General features: G+C 37.5%; 1 protein-coding gene across 4 annotated transcripts in view; it reads left to right on the top strand.

The window, feature by feature from the left end:
- The window catches only part of EPHA6 (EPH receptor A6), a gene marked incomplete at both ends in the record, with an annotated part of 853969 nt that extends 835456 nt beyond the window's left edge, over positions 1-18513 (top strand). For 2 of the 4 annotated variants that reach the window (XM_079704139.1, XM_079704138.1), the window contains 4 exons: positions 4204-4397; positions 6613-6684; positions 17249-17398; positions 18399-18513. In XM_079704139.1, the coding sequence (XP_079560265.1) occupies positions 4204-4397; positions 6613-6684; positions 17249-17398; positions 18399-18513 (531 nt within the window). The remainder of the gene's footprint in view (positions 1-4203; positions 4398-6612; positions 6685-17248; positions 17399-18398) is intronic. The other 2 variants (XM_079704141.1, XM_079704140.1) reach the window with 1 other exon arrangement.
- Between the last annotated feature and the right edge of the window lie 266 nt (positions 18514-18779).

Below are 18779 nucleotides of genomic sequence, written 5' to 3'. Positions count from 1 at the left end.
TGTGTTATCCCTTATACACGGTATGCTCAATAGGATATTTTAAGTGATTAATATATATCTGTTTGGATAAATAACTTAAAAATCCTTTAGAAAGATGTTGTGTCTTTTAACCATCTTCATGAATCATATTGCTTAAATCTCTTCTCTAGCTACCTTCAAAACCGGAATTTTTACGTGTGTGATCTTCAACAAATTAAACCTCTCTGTGTTTAAGTTCCTTGTCTGTAAACTGAGGATAACAATAGTACCTGCCTCATAGTATTACTGTAAGGATTAAAAGAGTTGATGCATGTAAATCATTTAGAAATGGCACCTGGAAGTTTCCAAGAGCTCTCAGTAATTGTTAGCTGTTATTATTATTGTCACTGTTGTTATTAATATTTTCCTATAAGGTGGGAACTTCATGTTTGACATCTGTCATGAACCAGGGCTCAGGACATATTTCACAAAATCACAAGTTAAAGAACAGAGGAAGCTTTAAAGCCAGAGGTCAGCAAGAAGCAATGTCATGAGTCCCTGAACCTCCCACTCTCCCCACAGAAAGTCATTCTGGGACCAGACACGTTGCTGAACACATTATGGATAAAGGTTCCAGGTGAAGGACCACACCTTCTTGTCACTCTGTCTCCTTACAGGCCAATCATGAGAGCAACTTTGTCAAAAGAGAGTAAACAGCCTGCTTGACACCAAGCAGGCTGGATGTGAGTGTCAGCTGTTTACAGGAGTTGTCTGGAAAAGTCAGCTCCGCAGCAGCTAAGGACGTTTGGGTCAATGGGAAATAGTAAACCTTCTGGACAGGAGTAAGAAACCACCAGTCTTTACAGAAAGCTGACGTTGGGTCCAGTGCCCTCTGTCTTAGAGAAGAGCAAGGCCCAATCTCACCTGGCCGTTGTCTAGCCAAACCAGGGAGAAATTATATCATTTTGAACAATACTACTTGATGCCCCAGTGTTTTATTAATATTTCCTTCTGAGGTACTTCAAATGCTGTCATGCTTCTGCTTTGAATCCATCTTGGGTAGCTTGAGACTCCAGGTTTTCTAAGAGTCTACTCTCTATCAAGACAAATCCCAAAATTTCTTCTAATAGCTTTTGTTTTTGTCAATAACATTTATTAATGTGTCAGGCAGCATACTAAGGGATGAGAATACAAAATATAGGGACATAATTACTTCTTTTATGTATGTTTAGCCTGAGAGGAAGCAGATGAAATATTACAATACAATGTAACAGATGCAATAATAGAAATGTGTGCAGGACTCAGATGCACTCAGAAATTACTCTGTTCAGCCAGAGATTACATTCTGCAAACTATGAAGTAAATATGTTTTTGATTTACCCAGGATATAAAGCTTAGGATCCAAGTAAAAACATTGAAGCCCAATTAGCAGATGTATAACAATAGATAAAATGGTAATCATCACTCCTAAAATTACATCAGTTGATATAAAATTGGAGAGGAAGATGTTATCATGAGAACTGAAAAGGATTCCTGGGGAATGCCCAGAGGAAAAGTTTGAAAGCTAAAAGAAACAAAGTTCAAATTTCAGCTCTGCCACCTATGCTGTGTGAATTTAGGCAAGTTTCCTAACATCTCTGAGTCTAAATTTTCTCATTTAAAAATAGGTATAATAATAACTACCGTATTGAGTTATTTTAAGCAGTAAATGAAGAAAACTATGCAAAGCATCTAGCACATGATGCTCAATAAAGGCAGCTAATTTTTTTCTCAGCCTATAACTTCACTTGTCATCTATTTGATTCTATGCACTTATAATTAGGTAACTGTGAAATCGACTAGAGAGCTCTCCTGGGGTGGGATTTTAAAGTCTTTCTATAATGGAGTTCTATCCTATTTTTCTTAGTTACTTTTCAAAACTATCCACAGTAGTTTTGATGCATTATAAGCATTTTTATACACATCCTGTTTTACTAAAATGTGTTGCAAAATGTCTTAAAATTCAAGCCTAGTTGGTAGCAAAAGTAGTCAGAAAACAGATGAGAAAAAATCCTATTCAATAATGGAATATAAAATGAACAGAAAAAAAGCTAGTATCCTGACAGGTTAAAGTGTTTTGGTCACAAAGACACAGATGGGATTATGAGACATTTCCTATTACTAAAAAAGCTAAAGCTTAGCAGTTAAGTGGTTCCTGAAGTTATATTTTTGCTTCTTTTTGCAGACTGCCTCTAGCATAAATTATAGATATTTTAGAGTCATGTCAAATAGTGTCAATTAAAAAAGAAATTAAAATGAGATGTGTTTTTTTTATTATTATAGAAAATGAAAGTGTGTAGATGGTGGTACAATAAAGAGAGCACTGATAACAATATTTACACTTACATTTTTGTATTTCTGTTGTTGGCACAGGGAAGAGGTAAGCTTGAATTGTGCCTGTCTTTAAATATTCATCTGTCCCTCAATTTTCCCACATCAAAAATGGGGGAAATATCAACGGAAAAGCTTGGGTCCTAGCCCACCAGACACCTCCATTTTGAGGGGCAGGGGGAAGATGCCTACACAGGACCATAAGATGCACCTTTTAAAAGACCTTCATTTTTCCTCACAAGGTGGCATTTTAGAGAGGGGAGGCTGCGGATTTCAGAGAGCCTGCCCTGCTTTAGGCAAATCCTGAGCCACAATCCTTTAAAAACCCTCCCAGAGAACCACCTAGTCTATAAAAATATGGTTCCAGTTCAGTGCCCTCTCTATGCAAAGTTTTTCTTTTTAACTGTTTTGTTAAATTTTAACAATTGGGGAATTTTGAAAACTGCTTTACACACTTCCTTGCCTTCTTAAAATAAAAGCAGACAAATGTTTAAAAAAAAAAAAAAAAAAGAAAGGGGTTAAATAAACCCTTTCCTTTGTCTTTCTCCCAGAGATAATGTAAAAGAATAGTCACGTGAATACCTTTGAACACTTTATTAAAAAATAAACTACATAAATTCCAGATCAACTTTATTGCATTGTTAGGAAATTCCCAGTGGGTAGCATATTAAACAGAGAAATAGATAAATATCTTACCTCATCTTGTATGTGATTTCCTAAGTACAAAAAAAATAATAATAATACAGTTATCTTGTTGTTACTCTTAACTTTGGCTTCTTATCCTGTCCCTAAAGCTACACTGTCCTATAGAGTAGCCACTTGCCACATGTGGCTATTTAAAATTTAATGTCAATTAATTAAACTAAAACTAAAAATTCAGTTCCTCAGTCTTACTAGCCGCACTTCAAATGCTCAGTAGCCACATGTGACCACTTGCCACCATGTTGGACAGAGAGAACATTTCCGTCATCACGGAAAGTTCTATTGGAGAGTACTGGCCCAGAGGATACTCAGGCTGAATGTCCTGTTGCTCTGTGGCCTTAAGCTGGGCACTGATAGCATTTCAAAGATTAAATGACCTTAGAAGTTCTGAAAGGACTTCATTATAACATCAGTGTCAGACTAAGGGAAAGACAGAAGTAAGTGAAGAAGAATTAAAGAGGCAGGGCTTCCCTGGTGGCACAGTGGTTAAGACTCTGTAATCCCGATGCAGGGGGCCTGGGTTCGATCCCTGGTCAGGGAACTAGATCCCACATGCGTGTCACAACTAAAAGTTCACATGCCACAACTAAGGAGCCCACGTGCTGCAACTAAGGAGCCCACCTCCTGCAACTAAGACCCGGTGCAACCAAATAAATAAAGAATTAAATAGACGGTAAAGAAGAAAGAAGGAAGGATGGCTACAAAAAGAATACACACTGACATTATTATAAAGGGATAAAAAATGAACCAGGAATTCAGTGCTTCTGCAGAAGTACAGTTTTACTTAAAACATTTGTCACATGTGGTTTGTATTAAATGCATCAATCTTAGACTAACTTTCTGATGTCCTAATTGGGTTTTGAGGCATTCCAGCTAAATCACACAAAAACTATTTCTGGACATTGGGATGAAATTTAACCTCCCATATGTATACCACAAGTTTAAAAAACATATTTTTCCTCTCAAGGGGGGTCAGCAGATGCTACGAAGATACTTGCAATTCTTGTTCACAACTTTCGTATTTATCCTTGTCTGGACCACATGTACTCACAAGTAGTTTTCATGCTTACCAATGTTTTGGCTTCCACTTCCTGTATAAAAGGAATTATAACTTCGCATATGTATTATTTGTCCCCCAAAGTAAGAGAATAACCTGTGTATGTTTGCACTTAGGTCATTCTGTCCATTGAAGAAGGCTACAGACTTCCGGCTCCCATGGGCTGTCCAGCATCTCTACACCAGCTGATGCTCCATTGCTGGCAGAAGGAGAGAAATCACAGACCAAAATTTACTGACATTGTCAGCTTCCTTGACAAGCTGATCCGCAATCCCAGTGCCCTTCACACCCTGGTAGAGGACATCCTTGTGTAAGATGCATAATGTTGATTTTTCCCCTTGACAATCATAATTTCTTTCAGGCTGCAGACAAGACTAACAGGTAAAGAGGAGAAAGTTTGCCTTGATAACTGTCTAGTTGTCTACCTTTTAGAATATTCTGTATAAACGATATTTTATTTATCAGCTGAAAAAGCAGTTTATTAACATTTTAAAAAACGATTTTTTCCCACAAGAAAACAAGTTCCCCTTTCCTTTTGTCCATATCTAATCTTTCGGAATCGCTTTTAAAATATTTTTTCCTGTGTGGGTCTATGGTATTTCTAATTGCTTTATTGACTTACTGATTTTCTTCTTACCTTTATGAGAAGAAAATCTTATGTGTGTGTGTGTGTGTGTGTGTGTGTGTGCAGCCCCTTTAATTTTCTTGTCCATTCTATATTCTATTCCTCTCTTTGAAATGGCAAGCAAGACAGGGGCAATTTGTGAATCAGCCATGAGCAAGGATGTCTCCTGCTGATATGATCACACCCAGCTGTTGTTACTTTCCATTGCTAAAACCAGAAAAAGACAGATGACAAGATAAGAAAATGAAAGCACTCATCCACCATTTTATAAAAGTCAGTAGCGCTGAGAGATCTACCCACTTCTCTCTGAAAAGCAATTATAAGAGGGAGAGTAGAAGAAAAAAAAACACTGCCATCTATGTCTGAACATATAACATTTAAAATATTGTTAAGTTGAAAATATATTTCTTTAGGCCAAATTGGACTTAAAAACAACCAAAACATTTTCAAAGCTTACTTTCCTGACTCAGGAGATGGCCAATAGGATATACAGATGTTCAACTTTAGGTCACAAGTTCAAGTCAGTGCAGCTTTTAGTGACAATAAAGCCAAAGGCTCTTCAAGAACTACTTGAAACAGACCTCAGTTCATAGCAGAGCATAGAAGGTTTCACCTCTAAATCACTAATTGGCAGCCTCAGTAAAGTGAAGCCAAGCATGAAATAGCTAGAGATTAAACTATTATTCTATCCCGTCTTCCCTAAAGCAGTCCAGCACAGGAGGCTGTAATGGTGGGAGTGGACGTGGGGGCCATTTTGAATTTTATCATAAAAGCAACGGGCAGCCATTGAAGGATTTTAAGCAAGAGAATGACATGATCACATTTGCATTTCTGAAAGATCACTCTAGGACTGATTTAAACTAAAAGTGTAAAACAAGGAACAAGACGGGAAACAGAGACAGTTATATGTTTTCAGCAATCCAAGCTAGGAAAGGTCAGGGCCTGACTTATGAAATGAGAATCAGTTTGGAGTCAGGAGATAAGAAAATGGATTTATTACTAGATAAGGAAAATGAATGTGCCTTGGTCATTGAGTGAACAAGGAAAGAGGAGAAAAGTATCAAGATACTTGTCAGGTTTCTTTCTTAGACAAGTTGGTTGATGGCATTACCACTGAGAGAGAGGGAGAAGGACAAGTTTTTGGAATAGAAATGAGACCATTTCGTGCATATTGAGTGGAAGATTCCTGTGGGGCATCTAAGTGAAGATATCCAGTAGGCACTTACATGTATATAGGTTGAACTCAGTTAAAAAGATCTGGGCTAAAGATGTAGATTTGGAGATCATCAGCATATTGATTGTACCTGAAGCTTTAAGCGTAGTTTAGATAACCCATGGAGCATATAAAGAATGAAAAGAAATAGGAAAAGAATGCAAACCTTTGGAGCACCAAGATTTAAGAAATGAATTGAAGAAGTGTACCCAAAGGAGACTGAGAAAGAAGAGCCAGACAGGTAATCAGGAAAACAGGGAAAGCACAGTATCCTAGAAGCCAAAAAAAGGAGACAGTTCCAAGGAGTTTAATGTCCAAGGCTTTATGAAGCTCCCTTAAGATAAAAATGAAGTGTGTCCATTGGATTTAGCAACTATGTGTTTAGGTTTCATGGGCAGCCTTTGCAAGAGCATTTTCACTAGCATCATGTAAGACAGATTCAGTGGGGGAGGAGCGAATGTGAGGTCAGAGAGGGGCGCTATACAAAGTACCAAGTCCAGTACTGTTCTCTCAAAAAATCTGTATCTGAAAAGAAAGAGAAGTGGTTAGAGGAAATGTTTCTTGTGTTTTGTTTTTATATGTTTTATTGAAGAGATGAGCATGCTTTAATAATGAAGTGAAAGAACTACTAGAAAGGGATCATGGAGTGAGTCTGAAATCATTTAATCTGGGCCTCTTGTGGTTTAGGGTCAACGGACTCCACAGCCAGTGCCCGTCAACAGAGCTCTCTGACTGTTCTATGGCTGTAGATGCAGGCAGGTAAGAGCCTTCTTTTTGAAGAAAAGCAGATAAAACAATTTCTTCCCTGCTTTTTCAAGATAATGAATCTTCCTCATATTTGGAAAATAACGATAAAGAATTTAAGGTGAGAAAATATCAGAAAGTCCAAATGAACCAGAGGTAAAGTCAGTATGAGGGCTGGTGACTGAGAGCCAGAAGTTATGCTTTAACTGGGTGGGCAATAATCCAGTGGACAGGCCAGAGAAAGACAGGCTCCTCAATGGCGCCTCCACACGTGGGCCAGGAGTTGGGCTTTATATAAAGTTGGCAGTTTGATTCAATTCTAAAGTCTGATCTCTGGGACTTCCCTGGCGGTCCAGTGGTTAAAGACTTCGCCTTCCAATGCAGGGGGTGTGGGTTTGATCCCTGGTTGGGGAGCTAAGATCCCACATGCCTCGTGGCCAAAAAACCAAAACATAAAACAGAAGCAATATTGTAACAAATTCAGTAAAGACTTTAAAAATGGTCCACATTAAAAAAAAAAAAAATCTTAAAAAAAAAAAAAATCTTAAAAAAAAAAAAGTCTAATCTCTGGGGGACCAAATGGAAGTTTTTGTGACTGATTTGCTATCCTTGTTTCTGACAAAGACATATGTGCTACCCTTACTATACTCTTGTTTGGGAAACAAAAAGAACCAGAGTTCTAAGGGTATCATGCCTGAACCTTTATCAGTATTCTTGTTTTCAGAGCAGCCTGAGTGGGTTTCCCTTGTCCACCCCCTCACCCCCAGTGCCACCCACCTACCCTGATCCCAGAGCACTGAGACCATTTAGGGAGAAGAGATGTGGTAGATTGAAGGATGGCAATGTTAGCTACAGAATGCCTGGTTTGTTTTATGCTTACAAAACTGTGACATTGCCACTCCATCCCCCAGATTCCAAAGCCCAGTCACTTGTCCCAGAGTGATGTTGGACTAAGGAAACATGATGGGGTATAGAACTGCAGTCTTTCCTCCCATGTATCTCTCAAGCAGGTAAAGGAGTCTAAGAGTATAATTCACAGCAGCTCTTATTAAACTCTCCTGTACACTCCTTTTCTCTAATATCCCCAAACTCCCAAAGTTCTCTCACACTCCTATACTGACATAACTCTCTTACCCACTAGGTCCCCATGGTTTTTATTCCACGCTAATTGCTTTTTTTCTCAAGAATTCACCTGAGAAGGTTTTATCCATTCTCTTGACACAGTAGTAAGAGGGGAAGAAATTAAGGTGACAAAGAGGGGAGAGGAAAGCTGAGAAACCCACAGCTTCATCATTTTATACCAGCATATTGGAAATTTCATAGACCTTTTATCTGTAATTTTTCTTTCAAAAGACAGAATACCCAGTAGAAAGAAAAAAGTGTTGGTCAGAGAAGGCTTTTATTATTTAGAACAACCACTCCAAATAATGCTGACATTCTTGTGCCTGACACACTCCCATGGGAGTATTCAGAGCCCTGTGAAGTCCCCTACCTTCTTGCTTTCTCTGCTACTCAAGAAAGCATATGGATATATAAGTGAATGTAATGATATAAGTACAACCTTAAATCCAATTGATTGTAAAAAATAATTTGAGAAAGTACCTTAGTAATATAGGCAGTCATTCTTTCATGCATGAATTTCAAACTACCTTCATTTTCATTTACAGTACAATGATGCCTTATAACCCCCTTTCAAAGAAATATCTATAGCTGTCACAGCCCCTGGGAAAAGGGCCCAGCTTGAGACCAAGGCTACATGGAGAACAACGTGAGGAGCGTTGCCTGGCCACACCTTTTGAAACACCTCTTCTCCCTTTCCCTGACCCTCAGGATCAACCCAGAGGCAAACATATTGCCATGGAATCCAGAGTCACATCTGGGGCCCGGTAGTTTAATAGCACAAAGTAGATTGATGACTAGATGGCTGTCCCTTCACCCAGCCCTACCTTCCCCACCCTACCTACATTGTCCTATACACTCGCCCTCCCACCTCTTAACCCCCACCCCTGTTTCTTCCATACACCATAGCCTACTGAGTGCACTAGGCTGAAGTCAGCTGGACAGTGCCTTTGGACAACGCTGCAGTGTAATAGGAAAATAACTCTTTCTTCCAATCCTGCTCCAGATCCCCAGCATGTCATTGATAAGAATTTTATAGATTATGGGCTCCTCGACAACATCAGCTAAAAGGTAGCATTCAGAAACAGGCAACAATTGACCAGATGGACCAGTCCATGACAGAAATCATATTCCACCCAGGCCAAGGCACATAGGAATATTCTCACTACCTGCTAGGCCATAATTAAGGATCTTATTATATTTTAGCTCTTAGGAGCTGGAACCACCACTTTCCTTAGTATGTATAAATTAACTGTTGAACTTTCAAGCACTTGGCTTCTGGTAATATGCGAATCATGAAAGTAAGGAAAAGCTCAAACCAGTATCATCTGCTTTAGAGAACTGCAAGTAAACATTATAAGACTAAATGGTACTACCTCCCTCCATCCAATTAATAAAGCACCTGCAATGCTGTCTCCTGAGGGCAATAATTTTCAACAGTTTGTTAGAAATGTTTCTATTCATTTTGAAAACATCTTGCTAAGTGCTGCCTAGGCTGTCCATAATCATCACTTACTAAATTGTTTATCTCTATAAACCAAGTCATGGACAACTTGTTCTGTTTAATTTTTGTAACTAACAGTTTTAATGTTTGTTTTCCTGACAGAGAAATAACTGGCTGGCCAAAACTAGTGTTGTAATTGAGTGAAAAGCAAAGCTTTGCGGAAGGAAGACAGAATATTAAGTATTAATCAGGAAGTGTGAAACTTCTACCCGTTAGAAAATCTAAATTCAATTCACATGAACTGTTGCCACAATATAATACTACTAATGTTAATACGAGTACTGATATTGATACAAGTTCTATGAATCATTAACAACAATAACTATTACTGCTATTTGTTGAGAGCCTACTATGTGCCAGTCATTGTACTAGGCACTTTTATCTGTCATGTCATGTAATCCTGTTATTATCTCCATCCCTCATGTAAGGAAACAGAGACTCAAAGAGGCTAAATTTCCCAGCGGTACACAGCAAGTAATTACTAGATCAGGAATTTGAATGAGGTCCACCAACTGCAAAGTCCTTGTTCTTTCCACTGCACAGTATACAATCACCGCACTGTTTATGATTATAGGAAAAGAGGATACGTTTTTACATCTCCAGATAGATTTTCTCTGGACTTATCAGACTTCATCAATGGAGTATATTAAAATTCCAAAAAGAATTTGTAGGAGAGCACAGCCTGTTATTTTATGTTCTGCTAAGCAAATACAAGGATGTAGAAAATGAGTATGACCTCATTCATGGGAATAAGAAGCAAACACATAATCTGTATATTCCCCAACTTTCTCCTACAATGCTCGGCCACTTGAAGAACATTACTTGAAAAAAGAAAGTAATACCTACAACAAAATAAAGAAATGAGGAAACTATGGCAGCAACATGGCTTCACATTTACATCCTCAAGCATTTTTGTAGTTTGAATTTTTCCAGTGTTGGCAAATGTATGCTTTGCTTCTTTTCCTTGTTATGGCCGACATTACTAACCATCACAGCACTCCTTCTCACTGAGCCCAGATGCTGCCTCTGTATCTTTTTAAGACCACATTTTGATAACCACTGGCAATGAATTGTAGTTGGCATGTGATATGAAATCTATTTCTGTCCCTGTATTATTTACCCACAAAAAATAGGCTTTCCTGAGGTTCAGTGATCTGTTCCTCTGACTGTAGTGACCATGTGCTAAGAATGTACTCAGAATATAGGAAATATTTAAACAGTATTATTCCTACCCTGTATCTATCCTTACTAATGTTTAAACACATCTATAATTTTAAAATTTGCTTTGAATTTCACTCCTTCATACTTTTTACCAATTATCAGCCTTATTATGAGAATTAAATAATCATGTCGATAAAAAACCTGAAGACTTACTGAAAATACGAGGCTGACAAAAAATAACTCAGGCTCCCAGTTTAGCACTGAGGAGTGTCAGATTGTTTGGAACAAAGAGATATTGCCCACAAGCATGAAATAGTCACAAGATTTATGGCATGGTTCTATGCCCTTAGAATTTTATAACATCTTGTGCAAAATTTCACTTTAAAATTTTAAAAGAATATCAAAATTGTTTCATTAACTTGTGTTCAAGTTGATGATTAGGCCTAATTATAGGGAGGGCAATGTTTTATTTTTTAATCTGATTAGATAAATTCTTCCTTCAAAGGTTAGGTAGGTAGTTTGTGCAGTAAATAGTGTGAAGTGTAGTCCCTTAGTCATGAGATGAGAAACTCATGTAAAAACAGTGATATTGAATAAGATAAATGTTGCTGTTGTGGTTCTAGGTCCCTTAACCCTGTGCTGCCTCACTCACCTGTAACTGCCTCTTCCACTCTGAAACCTATCAAGACAGATAAGCAAACATTTTTGCAATGTGAGGAATAAACTAAATAAACAGCATATTCATTAATAGGCTGACCATTACAGCAATAAGCTCTTACTCTTCCATTTAATGAGTTAAATGAAAGTAGATTATTCATCATGAATCAGCCATTATGTCATGGACCAAACTTTTCTGTAGAGAATATTCAAATCTAAATTATCACTTATTTAATAAATTCCTTTAATACTTTCAGCATTGTGCTAAGGCCTACAGAAAATAGAAAGATATATGAGATATGATTCCTGCCATCAGGGAGTTTTAACTTACTCTTTAAAAAAAACATTCTTCTGTCTTATGGATTTTTCCCAAGGAAGTAATTCAACTGAAGCATAAAGATACATGTTCTACGATTATATAATCATCTGTAATAAATTTAATAAGGTTGCTAGCAATTTAAGAGTCTGACTCAGGGAATTAATAAATTATTAAGCATCAACCTACAGAGTACTATACACTCACTTGAATATTAGTTATGAAGACCACTGACATATAGAAAATATTCATCAGTATGTGAAATAAAGGCAATACAGAATAGAATGGACCCTATCTGTACAGTTCTGCTAACCATATATAAATATAAGAGCTAGGAAGAAGTTATGTTAGAGTGGTAAGGGGAGAAAAGCCTTTATGCATGTGATAGTTTCATATTAAAACAAGATCCATATGGTAATTCTATTTTTAGTTTTTTAAGGAACCTCCATGCTGTTCTCCATAGTGGCTGTATCAATTTACATTCCCACCAACAGTGCAAGAGGGCTCCCTTTTCTCCACACCCTCTCCAGCATTTATTGTCTCTAGATTTTTTGAGGATGGCCATTCTGACCGGTGTGAGATGGTATCTCATTGTAGTTTTGATTTGCATTTCTCTAATGATTAATGATGTTGAGCATCCTTTCATGTGTTTGTTGGCAATCTGTATATCTTCTTTGGAGAAATATCTATTTAGGTCTTCTGCCCATTTTTGGATTGGGTTGTTTGTTTTTTTGATATTGAGCTGCATGAGCTGCTTGTAAATTTTGGAGATTAATCCTTTGTCAGTTGCTTCATTTGCAAATATTTTCTCCCATTCTGAGGGTTGTCTTTTTGTCTTGTTTATGGTTTCCTTTGCTGTGCAAAAGCTTTTAAGTTTCATTAGGTCCCATTTGTTTATTTTTGTTTCCATTTCCATTTCTCTAGGAGGTGGGTCAAAAAGGATCTTGCTGTGATTTATGTCAAAGAGTGTTCTGCCTATGTTTTCCTCTAAGAGTTTGATAGTGTCTGGCCTTACATTTAGGTCTTTAATCCATTTTGAGTTTATTTTTGTGAATGGTGTTAGGGAGTGTTCTAATTTAATACTTTTACATGTACCTGTCCAGTTTTCCCAGCACCACTTATTGAAGAGGCTGTCTTTTCTCCACTGTATATTCTTGCCTCCTTTGAGAATGGACTTGAGGATATGGGGAGGGGGAAGGGTAAGCTGGGACGAAGTGAGAGAGTGGCATGGACATATAAACACTATCAAATGTAAAATAGATGTCTAGTCGGAAGCAGCCGCATAGCACAGGGAGATCAACTCGGTGCTTTGTGACCACCTAGAGGGGTGGGATAGGGAGGGTGGGAGGGAGGGAGATCCAAGAGGGAAGAGATATGGGGACATATGTATATGTATAACTGATTCACTTTGTTATAAAGCAGAAACTAACACACCATTGTAAAGCAATTATACTCCAGTAAAGATGTTTAAAATATATATATATATATATATATATATATATATATATATATATCCATAAATAAATAAATAAATAAATAAATAAATAAAAATTTTAAAAAAAAAGAAACAAGATCCTACCTTGGAATAGTGTTTCTCAAAGTATAACTTTTCTTGAAGTATTTTTAATAGGTCTCTTACTTTTATATTTACATGATGAATATAAAATATGGAAAACTTCTGAGGATAAATACCTTCCCGCTTTTTTATTTATTTATTTATTTATTTATTTATTTATTTTTATTTTTTTTTTATTTTTTTGCTTTATAACAAGTTTAATCAGTTATACATACACATATGTTCCCATATCCCCTCCCTTTTGCGTCACCCTCCCACCCTCCCTATCCCACCCCTCCAGGCGGTCACAAAGAACCGAGCTGATCTCCCTGTGCTATGCGGCTGCTTCCCACTAGCTATCTACCTTACTTTTGGTAGTGTATATATGTCCATGCTGCTCTTTCGCTTTGTCACAGCTTACCCTTCCCCCTCCCCATATCCTAAAGTCCATTCTCTAGTAGGTCTGTGTCTTTATTCCTGTCTTACCCCTATGTTCTTCATGACTTTTTTTTTTCTTAAATTCCATATATATGTGTCAGCATACAGTATTTGTCTTTCTCTTTCTGACTTACTTCACTCTGTATGACAGACTCTAGGTCCATCCACCTCATTACAAATAGCTCAATTTCGTTTCTTTTTATGGCTGAGTAATTAATGGCAGTTTTAATACCTACTGGTAACCTAAGAACTTTCTAATTTAAAATACTAATACTATTATGAACTCAAAGGGCTCATTAGAATCAAGACTTCTTGGCTCTATCAGTGCTATTCATTTTCACATATTTAGATATATTGAGGGTATGTGTTTATTGCACCTTAAACTATATTATTACCTCTTCTAGCTATACTGCAGCCCTTTCTCTAATCTTAATTGACCATAATTTATACCTGGAAGAATTTCCTAATTCTACCCCCTCCTCATTTTTCTGAGGAAAGTAGTAGACCTTTGACCTTCTGTTCTACAATATGTACTTTTTTTCCTGTGAGGTTTTGCTGTAAAGACATTTCTCAGGTGGGAAGCTCCCACTAATCACCAAATAGCAGAAATTTTTACATGCTCAGCAAATAGCAGACTGAATTTATCATTGTACATGGCTGATAAGAAAGGGCGTTTATTGTTTATTAGGTAATATTCCAGAGAATTCATGTGAGGGTGATGGCACCCAACCCTCAAAACCAGAAAATAGCAGCATTTTTCAACTTCGTTATAAGGTGAAAGAAAAGTTATTGCACAGTGGCTGTGAACAATGAGGGAACACTGACCTTCCTAAATCAACTGTCAGTGCGGTCGTATAAAGGCCAAAGTTTAACTAGGTTACTAAAGATGTGTGGAGAGAAAGGGAATTATGGTATTGAAACATTCTAGGAGCAAATAGTGGATGCTTTTCAACAGAGAAATAGGCCATTTAAGTCATTTAGTATACAGAATGTCCTTCCATGACCTTTCTATACTAAGGACATAAAATTAGCAAATTACATTTCCACTCACCAATTATATGAATTGTGAAAGCTCAAGAGTTATTCCAGCATTATCTCAGGAGAGAGAAGTGGAAGTCATTTGACTGTGTCTGTTCATCAAGAATGGCATGGGAGTATGAAGGGAAAGTCACCTAAACACATCCTTTTAGTTTGGTTCAGTTTCAACAGATTTCTCAGACAAGTAATTAAAAGACATGAGAGCCATAGTGTTTTGAAATAGAACATTCAGCTTCCTAACATATATTGTTTTATTTATGTTAATAAGCAATAAGGATACCCTGGGCATTTTGATATTTAAACTTGGTCAGTGAACTTACTACAGCACTATTTCCTAAAGTATGTTCTGTAGGAAACTGGTCAGATAATTTAGGAAAATAGTGCAGAAGCTATTTTGAATCCTCTTATGTATTCATACTGCACATTAGGATAGTGAAGGCTCTAAAAAATGCCACAATTAAAAACCCTGTTTAACTCTGTTTGACATGGAGAACTTAATTGTTTTTATTGATATATGAACTGTTATTTATTTGATAATTCTTATTAATATAAACACCTCTAGGAAAACTAAGAAATATAGCAACCATTAAAGTGTTTATTGGTAGATGCCATGATAGCTTTTCAACCTTTAACATAACTAAACTTTGTTTAGGGTCACATCATGAATCATTCTGATATTAATTAGAATGAAATAGCCCATAATCCAATAGCATTGCAGTTTTTAGTACAGGAAAATAAAATGTGGCTTTACAGCCTCCAAAATAGGAAATATGGTAACAGAATTGAGTAGTGGTTAAAAGGACACAAGTCACTGTGAAGAGTAACCAGATTCCATATGGACTACAGTATAATCACAAGATACATGCATTTAGTTTATGCAAATTTCAATTATATAGAAAGAGCAATAATCCCTGGATTTCCCTGTCATCCTTCTTCACCCCCCTGTCCACCTTCAACTAGAATCCAGTTTAGAAAAGTAGAAGTCAATGTAGAATCAAAGAAAAACCAAAGAAATGAATTTTAGGTCTTTAGTAGGGACTTTTCCTAAACAATTCCAAGGGGCGTCTTTCAGGGTCTTCAGGAGTCATACAGTGTACAACTTGTATGCCCATATATTATGTACATCTCTGGCTTTTGTGCTCCTAAAGACCCGAGTCCTGGTGATATACCTATATGTATCTATGTCTATATATTCACACATTCACTAGCCTTTTCAAAATAATACCTTTATATTATTTTTATATTAAAACTACAAAAGTATCCCCAACTGGAATGCCCTTATGCATCAGATCTTAGGACCAGAAATACAGATTTCTGTATCATTACTTTAAGATCCATCAATGACGGATTCCTTTTTCTTGTTAACCCAAGCTTGCATTGATTTTGCTTTAGTTTTGTGCTTTATTAATATCTGTGCTTTGGGCTGTATTACCCTATACTTGGATGTATGTAAATCTTATTCATGCAATTGAGCTCTATGACAGCAGAAATTACTTTTTAATAAATAATAAATTCTTGTTGAATGTTTGAGGACAAATAAATGGAGACTTGATCAATGAATTCACCATAAAAAAAAGAAGGGGCTATCATAGCAAATGTGAAATAGGGGACTTCCCTGGTGGCACAGTGGTTAAGAATCTGCCTGCCAATGCAGGGGACATGGGTTCGATCCCTGGTCCAGGAAGATCCCACATGCCGCAAAGCAACTAAGCCTGTACACCACGACTACTGAGCCTAAGCTCTAGAGCTCACTTGCTGCAATTACTGAAACCCGCCCCCCTAGAGCCCGTGCTTCTCAACAAGAGAAACCACCACAATGAGAAGCCCGCGCACTGCAACGAAGAGTAGCCCCTGCTCGCCACAACTAGAGAAAGCCCGCGTGCAGCAATGAAGACCCAACGGAGCCAAAAATAAATTTAAAAAAAATTTTTAATGTGAAAAAGGCCAAAGGGCATAGACTCAGTGGCAGGTCAGAAAGTGTATGAGTGAATAGCCTGTGGCTAGTTACTTTCTTTTGGGGTATTCCTCAAATTTGAAAACAGAATTTCATGCAAGAGAAAAAAGTAAACAGAAGTTAGCAAGATGTGGGTTTTCTCAAGATACATCAAGTATAAGACCTAGTAGTGGCAAAAAGCAGGAAAAGACAAAAGAAACTGACAAGTGAAACTGACCGGGTATAAGTGGCTGATTTGAATATGATGGAAAAATTTTAAATCTCTAGTTTTCTATGGAGGATGAAAACATTTGATGTAAGAATACTGGAGGAGGCTTCCCTGGTGGCGCAGTGGTTGCGAGTCCGCCTGCCGATGCAGGGGACGCGGGTTTGTGCCCCGGTCTGGGAGGATCCCACATGCCGCGGAGCGGCTGGGCCCGTGAGCCATGGCCGCTGAGCCTGCGCGTCCGGAGCCTGTGCTCCGCAACGGGAGAGGCCACAGCAGTGAGAAGCCCGCGTACCGCAAAAAAAAAAAAAGAATACTGTAGGGCTTCCCTGGTGGCTCAGTGGTTGAGAGTCTGCCTGCCGATGCAGGGGACACGGTTTCGTGCCCCGGTGAGGGAAGATCCCACATGCCGCGGAGCGGCTGGGCCCGTGAGCCATGGCCGCTGAGCCTGCGCGTCTGGAGCCTGTGCTCCGCGGCGGGAGAGGCCACAGCAGTGAGAGGCCCACGTACTGCAAAAAAAAAAAAAAAAAAAAAAAAAGAATACTGTAAAATTTAAAAATAAAGTTGGGTATTTTTTGCTTTATCTGGCTTTTAAATGGTCTCCATGCTTGTTTGTTTGTTTTTCCTTGTAGAATGCCAGACTCCCCTGGTGAAGTTCCTGAATATCCTTTGTTTGTGACGGTCAGTGACTGGCTGGATTCTATAAAGATGGGGCAATATAAGAATAACTTCATGGCAGCAGGGTTTACAACTTTTGACCTCATTTCAAGAATGAGCATTGAGTAAGTGGTGCTATGTTTATTACTATATTTAGATGCTCCACTCAGGAGATTATAAATTCAAATACTATATCAAGAACACCATGGTTAAACTACCTTCCCTAATACTAGGATGGTGTTTCCACATCTTTCCTCACCATTTCTATCGATCATTCTAGTGAAATTTGGACATTACACTTTTAACTATTTTCCTTTGAAAGAATATATTTAACTCAAAAAACTATTTAAAATTTTAAATGCTTTCTAAAATGCATATTACTCTTGTTCACATCATAGACTTTACATCAACATAGTTTTACCTTAGCAAATTATTTTGACTCATGTATACTAAATCAATTCCTATTACTTTCATCAAATGTAATAATTGTAATAATACAATATTATGTTATCTCAGAGCTTTTTCTCTATGTTATAATGGTCCAGCATTTTTCCACTTTCTCAAATGCTATCCTTTCATGGTGCAGTGAAAATGCTCGACATGTGCTTAAAAGAAAGATACTAAAACTAGTAGGTGAAGCCATATGAAATTGCCATTGTTGTAAAATAGTAATTGTAAGTTCATACTGTTCAACATAATACAATGGCATTTTTTCAGATTATTGAAAGACAATGACAATTAAAATGGAGTCCACATTATACTTTCTATCCTACATGCTACTTTGCTAATACTGTTGAAAATTTATATAATTACATAAAACCCTTGGGCTTATGAAATATCTGAACATTACATTGGTACCTGAATTCTTTGTATCCTTAAATCTGAGGTTGACCTGACGCATTCTCTGGCACCAGGGTTAAGAAAAAGGTAACGAACTCCTGTTGTTCATTTATATCTCTGCTTAAACTCTCATTTTACCAGGTATACAATTTTTGGCAAATCTGACATGGGGCACATTTACCATATCTAAATGTTCATTTCCTCTCTGTCATACCTACCAGATCTAAATGTTCATATTCTCTCTTTCTCTCTCTCTCTCTCTCTCTCTCTCTCAATCTCTCATAGTGATATTAGAAGAATTGGAGTCATACTCATTGGACACCAGAGACGAATAGTCAGCAGTATACAGACTTTACGTTTACACATGATGCATATACAGGAGAAGGGATTTCATGTATGAACGTACTACAAGCACCTGTGTTTTGTGCCTCAGCATTTCTAAAATGAAAGATATCCTCTCTACTACCCTCTCTTCTGATTCTCCAAACATCACTTCACAAACTGCAGTCTCCTCTCAGACTCGGGCACACACCCTTTGTTTATGCTTCCAACCTGGATTTAAAAATCACTCATCATAGCTCCTCTCTGAATAACCTGCAAATAAAACCCTGGCGCACTGCGGATTATCATTACACAATGGTAAATAACTCAGCATGGATGTGTAAC

Source organism: Hyperoodon ampullatus (assembly GCF_949752795.1).
Source record: "Hyperoodon ampullatus genome assembly, chromosome: 5".
NCBI lineage: Eukaryota > Metazoa > Chordata > Mammalia > Artiodactyla > Ziphiidae > Hyperoodon > Hyperoodon ampullatus.
This window is presented reverse-complemented; position numbering and strand designations above follow the sequence as displayed.